Source organism: Macadamia integrifolia, chromosome 1 (assembly GCF_013358625.1).
Source record: "Macadamia integrifolia cultivar HAES 741 chromosome 1, SCU_Mint_v3, whole genome shotgun sequence".
NCBI lineage: Eukaryota > Viridiplantae > Streptophyta > Magnoliopsida > Proteales > Proteaceae > Macadamia > Macadamia integrifolia.
The window spans coordinates 130,408-144,108 of record NC_056557.1 but is presented as its reverse complement, the minus strand read 5'-3'; the positions used below and the strand labels follow the sequence as shown (position 1 = coordinate 144,108).

At 42.6% G+C, this 13,701-nt stretch overlaps 1 protein-coding gene across 5 annotated transcripts in view; it reads left to right on the top strand.

Annotated features, from left to right (window-relative positions):
• The window catches only part of LOC122077530 (DExH-box ATP-dependent RNA helicase DExH14), a 139,045-nt gene that overhangs the window by 18,162 nt on the left and 107,182 nt on the right, over window positions 1-13,701 (top strand). For all 5 annotated transcript variants that reach the window (XM_042643497.1, XM_042643505.1, XM_042643512.1 and 2 more), the window contains 2 exons: window positions 8,153-8,305; window positions 8,386-8,469. In XM_042643497.1, coding sequence (XP_042499431.1) covers window positions 8,153-8,305; window positions 8,386-8,469 — 237 coding nt within the window. The remainder of the gene's footprint in view (window positions 1-8,152; window positions 8,306-8,385; window positions 8,470-13,701) is intronic.

Here is a 13,701-nt window from a genome sequence, read left to right as displayed (position 1 = left end):
AAAATAGAAAAACAAATCTCAGTCGACCATCTTCGGATTCCACTACCGTTGCTCACGCCTTTGTGGATCTTCGTGCTAGGACCTCCGGTCCATCAGAATCTTTATTGACCGCTGGTTGCAACAGATTTTTGAGACTCGTGCCCCTTGAAGACGATGATGGATCTGGTAACCTTCCTCCTTGCAACTCTGACGTTGCGTCCTGCCCTCCCCTTGCTTCATCCCATGAATCCTTTTCCCTTCTAGTTGGCCAGGCTGGACATGTGCCCCCTTCTGATTCGATCCTGCCTTCTGCTCCTTCTGTGTCTCCTCTGCCGCCACTTCTCCCTCTCCCCAATGCTTCCCTCTCTGCAAAATGCCTAGCCTTCTCCAGCTCTCCTCGTGCCTCTTTTACCACGAATGCTAACACTCCCATCCTTTTAGCCCAACCTGAACCAGTTCCATCCTTCATTCCTTTGAACCAATATATACCAGTTCAACTCCTCAACACATTTTCTAAATTCCTCACGGATCACCCACTTTACCCGGGCAATCTCTATAACCCATTCACCACCTTAAACCCTTCTCCTATCCACTTAGACTCACCCGACCCGTCTTCCTCTTACAACCTTAACCCTAACCCAACCCCCTCTTCTAACCTAAACCCGAATCCACCTTCTTCCTCACCCGTTGCCTCCTCTTCTCTCCCTAATTGAACCATGATGGCAGCTACCCCCATGGCTCCCCCCTTCATTCCTGGAGCACTCCGTCTCTGATGCCAGACTTCTTCCCTCGTTGGAAGCTCTGGCCTTAGAAGGCTCCGCCGCCGATGCTCCTCCATCCCCCCATGGCCCCCTCCCTCTTTCAGTCCTCTCTAGCCTTCCAGGCTTGCCCTAAAGGTTGTATGCCCACTTCCCCTATTGTTCTTCTCGAAGCTCTGGCCTTGGAAGGCCCCATGGAACATCTTCTGCCTCTGCATGCTCCTCTCAATGCCTCCTCGAAGGCCCATGCTGCTACCTTGACTGCCCCCTTGGGCCCCCATCTCTTGTGTCCAATTCAGCCCCTCAGGCTGCCAATGTGGACTCGCTGGCTACTTCTCTTGCAGATCCAATTGGAAGTCTCCAGGCCACTCTTGTAATTGCACCTACCGCTTGTATAGACAGAACCACATCCCACCACCATGACCACCGCATGCATTGACACTACCCCTCCCCATCATCGTGACTTCTCTATCCCCATATTCTCTGGAACCTCCTCCCCCCCTCCTCATCCCTTAGTGAACCCCTCCAAAAAGAAGTAAAAATCCACCACCTCCACCGCCAAGGCTTCCTCCAGGTCCAAAGCCAACCTTCCTCCACCCTCCTTTCCTGTCATTGGGTATAACCATAGAACTACCCCTAGAACCATCCCCTTCACTACCAGAATTCTTCCATGCTCCTCGGAGCACTTGCTGCGCAATTCTACCACCCTCTTATGATCCCTTGGACCGTATAGAATCTCGTCCAAGCAAGTTGACATCTGATCATGCATTCGTTCCTCCCTCTTCAACCTCTGCTGCCTTCTGGAAACCAGAGTTCTTGAAGTGAATGCCCCTCGAATTATCTCCTCCATTGCTCCGTCCTGGTCCCTTATCTCAAATTATCTCCATAGTCCCAATGGTAGGATTTGGATCCTTTGGGATCCCACTTCTCTCCTTATCTCCGTCCTCTCATCTTCGGCCCAGGCCATTCACCTCTCCATCTCCCACCTTTCTGGAACCCACATCTGCTACCTCTCTATCATCTATGCCCATAACCTAGGCCCCTGCATGATTCCCCTTCCCCTTTTGGCTGAGCTCTGCTCCTTTAGTCACTGTACGGGTTCCAGCCCTTGGGGCATTGTGGGTGATTTCAACGTCATCTGGTTTAGCCATGAGAAGCATGGGGGCAACCCCATTGACCATCAGGCAGTTGAGTCCTTTAATGACTGCAATGATGACCTTAGCCTCAATGATCTTGGATGGTCGGGTGTCAAATTCTCGTGGCACAACAGAAGATCCGAAAATCTCCTTGTGGCTTGCAACCTTGATAGGACCCCTGTCAATGATGCCTGGCTTGATTCCTTCCCCTCCCGTGCCTACTTCGAGCTCCTAGGGATTTCCAATCATAGTCCGATCTCCAATCATGTCCTTCCCCTCCGCTCCTTTGGTCCCAACTCCCAAGCCCTTCAAGTTCTTTGATATGTGGGTATCTCACCCTGATTTCCCCTCATTAGTTAGAGATGCTTGGAGCATTCCCATTAACCCTTCCCTTTCCTCTCATTGCCTTTGCCAAAAAGCTCAAGAATGTCAAAGCCTCTCTCAAGCTCTGGAATTCTTCCACCTTTGGCAATATCTTCTTCCGTGTTTCCTCCTATCGAGATAAACTCCACTCCATCCAAGCCAGAATTCAATGTGATCTCCTCAACCTTGATCTTGCTGTTGAGGAAAATTCCATTGCTTCGGAGCTCTCCCTCCTTGCTTAAGAAGAAAGCTTCCTCCGTCAGAAAGCCCGCATCAAATGGCTGGATCTTGGGGACTTGAATGCTGCCTATTTTCACAGGTCCCTTAAGGCTAGAAACAATGTGAATTCCATCCCCAAACTTATCTCCTCCTCCGGTATTGAGATTCGCAAACTTGAGGACATCAAAGCTGAAGTTGTTTCCCACTTCTAGGGCATCTTCCTCCCCCTAATATTCCGCCCTCTCATCCCTCACCTCCTCAACAAATTTGTCCCGAACGACCTCCTTCCTAGCCTCCAGTCCATCATCCTTTCGGCTATCCTTTCTCACAAGGCTAACAAAACCCCTAGCTCGGACGGTTTCAGCTTGGGTTTATTCTCCTCCTGCTGGAACATCGTCTATCAAGACCTCATTCTTGTTGTCCGCAGTTTTTTTTCTTAACCCCAATCAGATCAGTGGTATCAACCATACCTTCCTTTGCCTCATTCCCAAAAAAGAGGGGGCGGTCTTCATGAATGACTTCATGCTTATCTCTCTTCGTAACCTTCTCTATAAATATGTTGCCAAAATTCTAGCCAATAGAATCCAGAAAGTCATTGACATCCTTGTGAGCCCAAATCAATCCGCTTTCATTGCTGGTAGGAGCATTGTTGATAACATCATGCTCCGTCATGAGATTGTTCGAGGCTTCGATTGCAAATCCCATTCCTCTGCTGGTCTCCTCAAAATTGACATTCACAAGGCATTTGACACATTGAGCTGGGATTTCATCTCCAAAGTCCTATTCAACATGTCCTTTCTTCCCTCCTTTGTCCACTGGATACACTCTTGTATTTCTTCCCCCGGGTTCTCTGTCCTTGTCAATGGTAGCCCTGCTGGCTACTTCCCCTCTGGTAGAGGCATCAGGCAAGGTTGCCATCCAATCCGCCACGGACCTCCACCTTATCTCTTTTATCCCCAAGTGCAAATCCCATCTTGTCACCCATCTGGCGTTTGTTGATGATATCATGATCTTCTCTAAAGACGACCCCCTCTCCATTTCCACCATCATGGAATCCCTTCATGCCTTCGAAAACCTTTCTAGCCTCCGCATTAACCTTCTCAAATCGATCCTCTCTCTCGGAGGTCTCCCTGACATCCAGGCTCCCCTTCTTGGCATCACGGGTTTCTCCTTGGGCTCCCTGCCTGTCAGGTACCTGGGTCTTCCTCTCATATTCTCCAGGCTCTCCGCCCATCATTGCTCCCCTATGCTTGACCTCCTTAGAAAGAAGCTCCAGCTTTGGAAAGGCAAGCTGCTTTCTTATGCTGGCCGCCTCACCCTCATTCGATCTGTACCTCTATTGGTCTGGTATTTATTCCCTTCCTGCTTCCATCGTTAAGAATATTGAAGGGATCTTTTGCTTCTTTCTTTGGAAATGTTCTGATGTCTCCAGATTTCTTCGCCCTCTTTGTTGGGACAAGGTCTGCCTTCCCAAAGCAGAAGGCGGACTGGGAATTAGGAAAATTAAAGATGTCAACTCTGTGGGTATTCTTAAGCTCATTTGGAAAATTGTGTCTAAGCAAAAGGGCATCTGGGTAGATTGGATTCACTCCTACTTGCTTAAGCACCACTCCCTCTGGACGGCCCCCATTCCTCCGAACGCTTCCTTGATCTGGAGGAATATTCTCACTCTTAGACCTTTGGCCCTCAATGCCATCTCTTTCTCTATTGGCAATGGCCAGACCACATCCCTCTGGTTGGACCCCTGGCACCCCTCTGGCATCCTCCCCTCCCTGGTCTCCCCCAAGATCATTTACTCTAGCATTCCCAAATCTGCTCCTGTTTCTTGTATCTTGTCCCATCTGGGCTGGACCTTCCTCCATCCCCCTCCCTCTTCATGACCTTTGGTCTTCTCCCCCTCCGCTCCCTCCCGAGCATCGAGGTAGAGAAGACAATGCATCTGGCTCCCCTCTTCTAATGAGATTTTCTCCTCTGCCTCTGCCTCTGCTTCTGCTTGGTCTTTTGTTAGATCTTTTGGCCTTGTGGTTCCTTGGCGCAACCTCGTCTGGTTCAAAGGGCACATTCCCCGTCACACTCTCACTCTTTGTAGATGTCTCACTAACTGCTTCCCAACCCAAGCTTTCCTCATCCATCGTCATATCCCAGTTTCCCCCTCCTACTGCCTCTGCCGTCACGACACTGAGGACATTTCCCACCTCTTCTTCTCCTGTCCCCTTTATTCCTCCGTTTGGATATTGGTTCTCTATAGAAGTTGGCCCTCTAGTAGACCTATCCTACCCTTTGATAGGAAATGGGTATGGATTGACATGACCTTTTCGGGACCCTACATCTGTGACACCATTGGGAAGCTTGCCTTTTCTGCAACCATAAACCATATCTGGATGGAACGTAACATCTGTAGACGGTCTTCCAATTCCCGCTCCTTGGACAAGATTTGGAAAGCCATCTACTTCGATGTTTCCTCCAAAATCTAATCACCCTCGGCTTGTCCCTAGATCCCCCCTCTTGGAACCTTCAGATTGATACCATCCCTCATACTTGATGCCCCCCTTCTCTATATTTTCCGCTTGGATCTTGTTTGGTTTGGCTTTGCCACCCCTTTTTTTTCCTCCCCTTGTATATTTTTTTCTACTTGGTAATGAATTTATTTATTCATAAAAAAAAAATGTTGGGAAAATCTATATTAATTATCATCTAACTCCCTAGTGTTAATTATCATCTAACTCCCTAGTGGTGATAAATATATAGGTAGATATCACTTGTTGGTGTTTTTAGAAAAAATAATTAATATTTGTTAAGAGTTTTTATTTATTTATTTTTATTTTTGGGTCCAGTAGTATTTTTTGTATCTCTATATTTCTAGTTATCTATTTGTTTTAGGTGAATAGTAGGTTTCTTACATTTCCCCTCCTTTTTTTTTCCTTTTAAGATATTATAGGGGCCATCTTTTCACAGGTTTAAATTAGGACCTTGCTATTATTATTTCTTAAATAGGTTTATTTTCTGGTAGATGTCCATATTTTATCAATCTTTTCGTATATTTTGAAGTTAAGTTTCCTTCTTTCCTTGTACATTTTATGCAATTTCTTTGTAAACGATTTAGCACCTTGTGATGTAGATAGACATGCTGGCCTATCCTACAGAAGAAGGAAAAGGCCCAATTGAACCAGCGTACTAGCAGCCCAAATCTGGTCTGATGACTCTGATCTGGTCTGATCAAACCAGCCTACTGATGGGCTTGGTCTCTCTTGCAATTTCTAGTGGGTGTTGTTTTATTGCTTTATTTGATTCCTACTCCATGTTGGAGTTGTAGATTTATTTTTGGAAAGACTTCTTTCTGAGTTGGACAATTTAAGTTGTTTATTTTATGGACAAGTCTAGGTAGTAGCTTAAGTCCTAAGCTATGTAGGATTTCTATTTTAAGTAGTTTTTCTTAGTTGAGTCCAATTATGTATTGGTATGAAAAAACCTCTAGAAAAAAGGAGGCATGGCTGTAGCTTTAGGCGACTTTTATGAATGAAAATTGCAGCTTTATGCTCACAAAATTTGAGAGAGAATTCTTCAACAACTGAGATAGCTGTGTGTGAGAGGCCAAGGCTGAGATAGCTATCCCACCCACACCCACACCCACACCCACACCCACACCTATCCCATCTCATTCTCTTCTTCTCTATTCTGGTTTGTGAGAGAGTGATGTGAGAGTGTTCTAATACTAGTTTGAAGACCACCAACCAAATCTGATTGAAGAAACAGTGAAGAACAGTCCAAGACAATCGATTTCAGTAAGGAGGGTTAGGGTTTTGAAGCTCCATCGAGTGGCCATATCTCCCAAGTCTGAAGCCTGATCAGCTAGCCCTTTTGGGATTTTGTATATCATCCTAAGAGAGAGACTCGACCAGCATTGGAGCTCCATCTGAGGCCGGGATCATCTTCTACAGGGTTCTCTCCAAGTTTCCTTATTTAAGGTCCTGAAATTAAGGACTTCTGGATCTCCCAAACCAGCCGGCAGTTTCCCAAGGTATTTTGGGGTTTTCATCAGCACCATGCCACCATAGGACCTCCACTCGATCCAGGTTTGACCCTTTCTTCTGAGCTTCCCATCTCCAACCGCAGGCTGCCCTAGTTTCTGCCCTATTTTGGGTTTGTTTTAAATCTGGTTTTCAGACTCCCTTTTACTGTCCTTGATTTAACTGGAACTTTGGGGAACATTATTGGGGGTTGTTGATCTCTCAATACCGTTGCATTACCTTGGGTGTTGGGTGTTGCCTTCCATGAAAAAACAGGAGCAATATTTGCTATATCAGTTACTTGGGGCCTTAAATTTCACTGAGTTATAGGCCCACCTCATCACATGACATGTTTGGGCCAAATGGACTCCTCCATGTGTCCGAACAGGGTAAAGAAATGGTTTTACCTTTTTGTTCAATTACTATGGGCTCTTACTCTCTTAGGAAACAAGGGTAGATGAACTATTGGTAGGCCTACGACTGAATTAGGGCCCCAAATTTAATACATGACTAATACGTGGTGTCCTCTTCTCATTCTACTGTTTGGCTTGCTACCTGATATATCACATGGCAGAAATCAATGGTCCAGTTGCCTTCTCTATCTACACTCGAGTGCTGTATTCTTTTTGCCCTTTCGTTTTGTCTATTGCTTTCTTAATAGGATTAAAACAGTAGGCATAGTACATATATCCTTCTTTCCTTAATGTTAAAATAGTTTGTATGATTGATTGTATCTTAGAATTTTTACATTAGTGCAAGATGCCATGATATACTTCTTTTCTGAAGTATATTATCTCCTTTTTGAAGTATTAAAAATGTTCATGTTTTAGTAGGTTTCTTAGTGTATTGTGTATTTGTTCTTTCATTGGTTTCTGATTATTTTTTCTTAACAGAGATTTCATTTGAAGCATTATGTAGTAGATATCTTACTTTTGGTATTTAATTTTGGATATTAGGTAATTTTTCTTTCTTAAATGAGTTCCTGAATGGTTTGAGAACTTGCCAAGATCTTGGTATTTTCTCGGTTTCGTGAGATCTTGAGATGAGGGTCAGGTGATACAAATAATACAAAATCTCGTACGAGATTTCGATATCTCGCTGAAATCGCTGTCAAAACCACTAATCCATGTGATATATATACTTCATTCATGAGGGGGGGGAATGTTTGGTGTTGATAGTTATTGTTTTGCTTTAAGTCATTGTTAGTTTAAGTTGTCTGTCTTTATTTGTAATTAGACTCTTAGTAGGTTTCATAATATAATAAATAGTGGGACTAGATCATAATAGGCTTATTCTGAATCCTATCGTGGCCTAGGGTACTCTTCCCTTTTCTCCTATCATCTCTCTCTCTCTCTCTTTCTCCCTAACAAGGAACCCCTTGAAACTGCCTGGTTACACGCAGCCACACCTAACCCGTGTGACAGATCAGTTGTTAACACACAGTGCCTTTGGACCAGCGGAGCTACACCCAGGGTGTTCTTATCGTCTCTCTCTCTTGGTTCTTTTCTTGTTCCTATTTCTGTAATCTTCTTCTTCTTCTTCTTCTTCTTCATAGATTCTGGTTAGTAATATCCGGAATTGTCACAATATAGGAGTATGCTATTGCCCCCTAGTTAAAGTATTTATCGGTTTATGTGTTCTTCTTCGATGGTAACCACTTTAAAGTGTAGTAAATCTCTTGAATTTCTAGGTAGCACAATTTTTGAGGGTGAATCCTGAAACGGGACTCTTCTTCTTCGATTCTAGCTACCGTCCAGTGCCTCTTGCACAGCAGTATATTGGAATCAGTGAGCAGAATTTTGCTGCTCGCAACCAGCTACTCAATACGATATGCTATAATAAGGTATTTTCCCTTGTATATTCTTTTATTTGATATTCTTTGGATTATTGTTTTTATTTGTGGTCCATTTTATTGGTCTATAGGTTGTTGAGTCATTGAAGCAAGGCCATCAGGCAATGGTTTTTGTTCATACAAGAAAGGACACAGTAAAAACAGCAAGGACACTGGTATGCTTTTTTTTGCAATTTGAATGTTATTTGAGAAGCACTTGTGCTTAATGCTTCTGGTTTTTTATTTTATTTTATTTTAATTTAACTGCTCATCCTATATGGTTGTAGTAACAATTAAGTTTATTTTAGTTCCCACCTATCTCAAATCTTTCTAAGACGGAGTATGAAACCATTTTCTCCTGCCTTTCTGTTTGCCTTTCGTACCTTATTTTTGAAGCCAACAAACATGTAATGACTGATGAAGTAATTTTCTACGAGGACTAGATGCATGAATGATTGCTATCATTCTCTTTCACTTAGTGTGACCAGAGGCATATCACTGGTGATAGTATCCTAGTGACTACTAGGCTCTACTATGATATAGTGGTGATTGCCTCACCAGTTATCTGTGGTAGGTGTACCACATGTAATTTGGACTTGACTCATCGTGTTATATATGGTGATCCTTCTGGTATCCGAATTTTCTCCTTTAATTCCTATTTTAAAAAAAGAGAGGAAAGGCTTGTTGTCTAATACCACTCCTCCTCCATTAGTTGATCCTTCAGGGAGGTTACCTGGAATGAAAGAACAAAATAGTCTTCATGAAGTGAAGGTTTCATTACTGATTCACTTCCCGGTTGTCACTTGTCATTGATCAAGAAGGAAATAAAAAAGGAACTCGAGTTTTTGGTGCGGGAATTGAGACAGTTGAATTTCACTAAATCAGTCTCATTAGCTCCCGAGGTATTATAAACGCTAGTCGATGAGACCATGGTATAATAGTCTTGTATCTGAAATAGATCAATTACAATTAGTAGATTGTGTCTCAATATACCGATGCAAATGCCTTTGTCCAATGTGTCTCTATTCATCTTGGTTGTTGTTTCAGTTGAAGGGAAAACTTATGGATGAACACATTCCACAGCCATAGAGGAGACATTTTAGATATCATTTTTTAGTGAGTGATATTCCCAGATACTTGGAACTTGATAGGCCCTGCCAATGAAGAGTTGCTTACATAGTTTAGGTTGGAAGTACAAGTTGGTAGATGCACTTTAGAATATATATATATATATATTTATGGACTTCTCATATTATGTTTTTAATAAGGACGTATACTGCCTGGATATGTAAATGCACGCTCATTTGCCCCTATGAACCTAAATCACGTACCAGTTTCTGCCTGACCTGTTAATGTAAGGCTAGATCATCCTAGGTAAACAAATCCCAAAAGAAATAACTCTCAACCAAGTACGGCTCAATTAGAACCCTAAAACATTGCTGAAATAGGAACTCAGAGATAAGGATAAACAACCGTCTCACACTTGAGTAAACTAGGTCCATAAGTAGAGTAGAATATGTAATATGTCACACCCCGCTCCCGCTAGGATACCAGTAGTGTGAATAGGACGCTTACCCATCCTATATCTCTACCAGGATCTCTGATAGCAGTACCTTAACCGTCACAACCACAATATAACTGAACCATCTAAAATCGTAGCAGCAGAATCAGAGTACAAATATAAATCCATTGAGGAAGAACTAATGTTAAGTATATATTACATAACAAATTTATTCCTCACCACATTCACCAATACATAAGTATAATAATCCACCAAATAACATCCAAAATCATGGCACCAAAGATGATGGCAGCTCCGCTCTTGGCTCAGGGTGTGGCATACACAAGTATCTGCAAGCGTAGTTGGGATTGTGCTTCCCAGGCTCTGGTGTCCACCAATCGCCGCCAACTCAGCCATCGAAGAGGATATATTACTGCCCAACGGCACGACAATACCTGCATCATCATATAAAAAGCAATACGCACGTGGTGTGAGCTCTAACTAGCTCAATGAGGGATGGGAGAAAACACACACGCACATTGCCCATAATGCAAGAGTGATGCAATTCATTTTACTTTAACTATCTAACATACAATTAAGTCGATTTCATGCCACTATGACACATTAGGTTGCATCCTTGATCCCGAAAATCGCATATCAGTCACCCAACGATACAAACCCTAGTCGTGATTAGGAGCCTACCGGTCCCGGAATATAACCATCGGTCACCCAACAAACCCTTAATAACCCCCTCTAGGCAGCCATGACACCAGATTACCATCGGCCACATCATAATAGTTTTTGTTTCTGGTAACAATCACATCGTACCGCGGAAGTGGCATTCCGGAAGGGTTTGTCCAACATATCATAGTTGGGCTATCCAACACATCACCTGTTGGCAAGAGGTCGTGGCATAGGAAATGAGACTTAACCACAATATGCTACATGCCTTTCATTGTGATACTACAAGTAGTATGGAATACGATATCGGAATCACCATCGGCCACATCACATCCATGTCTAAACCTAACTAGCATACATATAGTTTAGTATGGGATACGCAGTACCGGAATTACCATCGGCCACACCGCGCATCCATTTCCAAGCATGACCATGGCACGATATCAGAATTACCATCAGTCACACCTTATATCTGTAGCCATAACTATAATGCACAACCAATGCATGATGCAATTAGTTACATGATGATCACAGTAGCAGAATCCCTTTCGGTCACACCTGATCCTGTTCACTCAATCAAATCACATATACATTTTAAATTCAATAAAACATGTTATACTATTCAAATGTAGCATACATGTCATGTAATTTATAAAACATGATTGCTATGGCATGCATACAGTTCTAGAAGGTTAAAAATACTGCAAAAAAAAGTCAGACCACCACTCACCTTGTCTGTTGACCGGGCAAGTAAAATTCTCAAGTTGGATACCCAAATCAAACCCTACTATGCCTCTCTGAATGTGATGGTCTCTGTCCTAGTTGCAAGGATAAACGAGAGTTAATACATGTCAAAAGTATCCATGGGGGCCCCATAGGGTCTTCCCCCAAAAGTGGCCCTCCCCCCCAAGTATCAAATATGTCAAAATTGACAATTCAGCCGACCCACTTGTAGGTGACTGTGTCCAGTCGGTGGGGTGAACAGAGGCCAATTTGGACATCAAAAAGTCACCGGTTGGAGGTTGTCCTATTGGTTGGCTCTTGTCGGTGACCAACTTAGAAGTTCAACAAATTCTTGGACTTCGCTATCTTGGGCCTGATTGTCGGGGATTTTTCCTTGGGGATCATGGGGGGCCTTCCCAACTTTCATCTAAACTTGGTTGTTTGCATTTTCACCGGCCGTTTGGGAGTTATGCCAATATACGGCCAAAACCCTAACTTCCCTATTTGGTCCAAAATGACTCAGGAGCTTGGGTGGCTCACTTTGAGCTCGGAAACCATATGGGGGAGTGGAATGCACATCATCCCGGCTATCGGAAGTCACCGGGATCGAGACGTACCCCTGCAACCCGGCGAATCCACGATTCACTAACTACCCAAAACCCAAAATGAGAAGGAAATGGGGTTGAGGAAGGTATATGCTTGCCTTTGGTGGCAATCGGCAAGAACCGAAGTAGCCGTGAGCTCCTCTCCCTTCCTCTTCTTCTCCTTCCCTTTCTCTCCTTTCCCACATTTTGTCCTAGTGAGCTTATATAGTGTAGAAAACCAAAGATCTGTAACCAGTAACTTGAGGAAAGAGAGATGAGGAAGAAAATTAGAGACGGCAAGGAGAGGAGTAGCCGATCTGTTCAACAGTCTCCTTCCATTGTATATTTATAATAAATAGATCCAACTACAATCATAGGTGGAATAGGAAATACAATCCTAGTCTAACTGGTGGAATAGGAAATACAATCCTAGTCTAACTCTAATTTAAACTAAGAAAGGAAATAAGATAATCATGCCAAGATAGGGACACTCCCCCTATCGTGGATACATATTCCAAGACCCCCTCAAGTTGGAGTATACATATATCAAAATAAAGCTCCAGCTTAGACGAACGAGAATGGAAAAAAAAGCATAACATCAATCTTGAATAGTAGTTGTAGACTCTAATGGAATTAGTGGAAACATCAATCAACCACCATAAAAACCAGTGACAATACCAACTTAAGCATACCATCATCAACAACATTAATAGACAAAAAATGTTGTGTTGAACCATCAGCAATGAACAAAATGGAAAGTAGATAATCATCATCATGTGTAGTATTTGATCTTCAAGAGGAGGAGACTTGATCTTTAATGTCTAAGGCAAGGTTCGAAATCTCGTTTCGTTTCGGTGGGTTCAGAAACTGAAGTTTTGTTTCGTTTCGGCGAAATTTCGGCCGATATGGTGTATTTTTTTTTGTTTGTTTCGGTGGTCAAATGGCCATATTTTGATCTGAAACTTGGTGGGTAACTTATTTTAAGGTTAGTAAACATGCTTAGAACATAAGAATGCAAAAATATTAGGACATGACATTGTTTTAGAGTTGCACATTTGTTTGGCAGCAACCGTCGAACTATTCTGAAAATTTTACCTGGTTTTGGAGAAAAAATTTACCTTTCCTAAGTTTTGAATGTGTAGATCTTGTAGGAGTCCAATGGAAGTCAAAATGTGTGATGTGGCTAATTAGAGGTTTGTTGGAGACTTGGAGTGTTTTTCCTTCAAAATATGCAAATGGAACCGAAACCACCGAGACAGGAGAGATAGAGTCGAAATTTTGGCCGAAATACCGAAATTTCGACTGAGATATGGTATTTATAACACATGGAATGTACCGAAACAGGCGAGATACCGAAATGATACTGAAATTTCGGCCAAAATACCAAAATTTTGACCGAAATATTGTACAAATGTTATTTCGGGCCTTATTTCGTTTTGGCAAAAATAATAAAACACCGAAATTCCAAAATTTTGCCGAAATTTCAGTGAGATTTCAAACCATGGTCTGAGGAAGACTCAATCTCCAAAAGGAAGAACCAAAAAATCGCAGAAATGGTACATATCATCAACCTCAATCCAAAATACCATAGCAGTAAGACAGGTTACAATGACAAATGCTCTCCTATAATTACGGAACTTTATTTCCAATAGAGGAAAAAACGATCTTCACTATAAGGGAAGAACTCGATCTTCAAAGAAATGAATCAATTCAATCGCACAAGGTGGACAACCAATCTTCAAAAAACACTATGTCATGCTTTAAAAGAGGTAAAGATGAAGGGCAACAACTTAGATCCTTAGGAGATCACCTCATCTTAAGATATCACTTCATTAATGTTGCCCTTCGAAAGCTAAAATCGTTACTGAAGACATGAGCTGATAAATAATTTTCACTAACAAAAATCTCTCATTGACAAA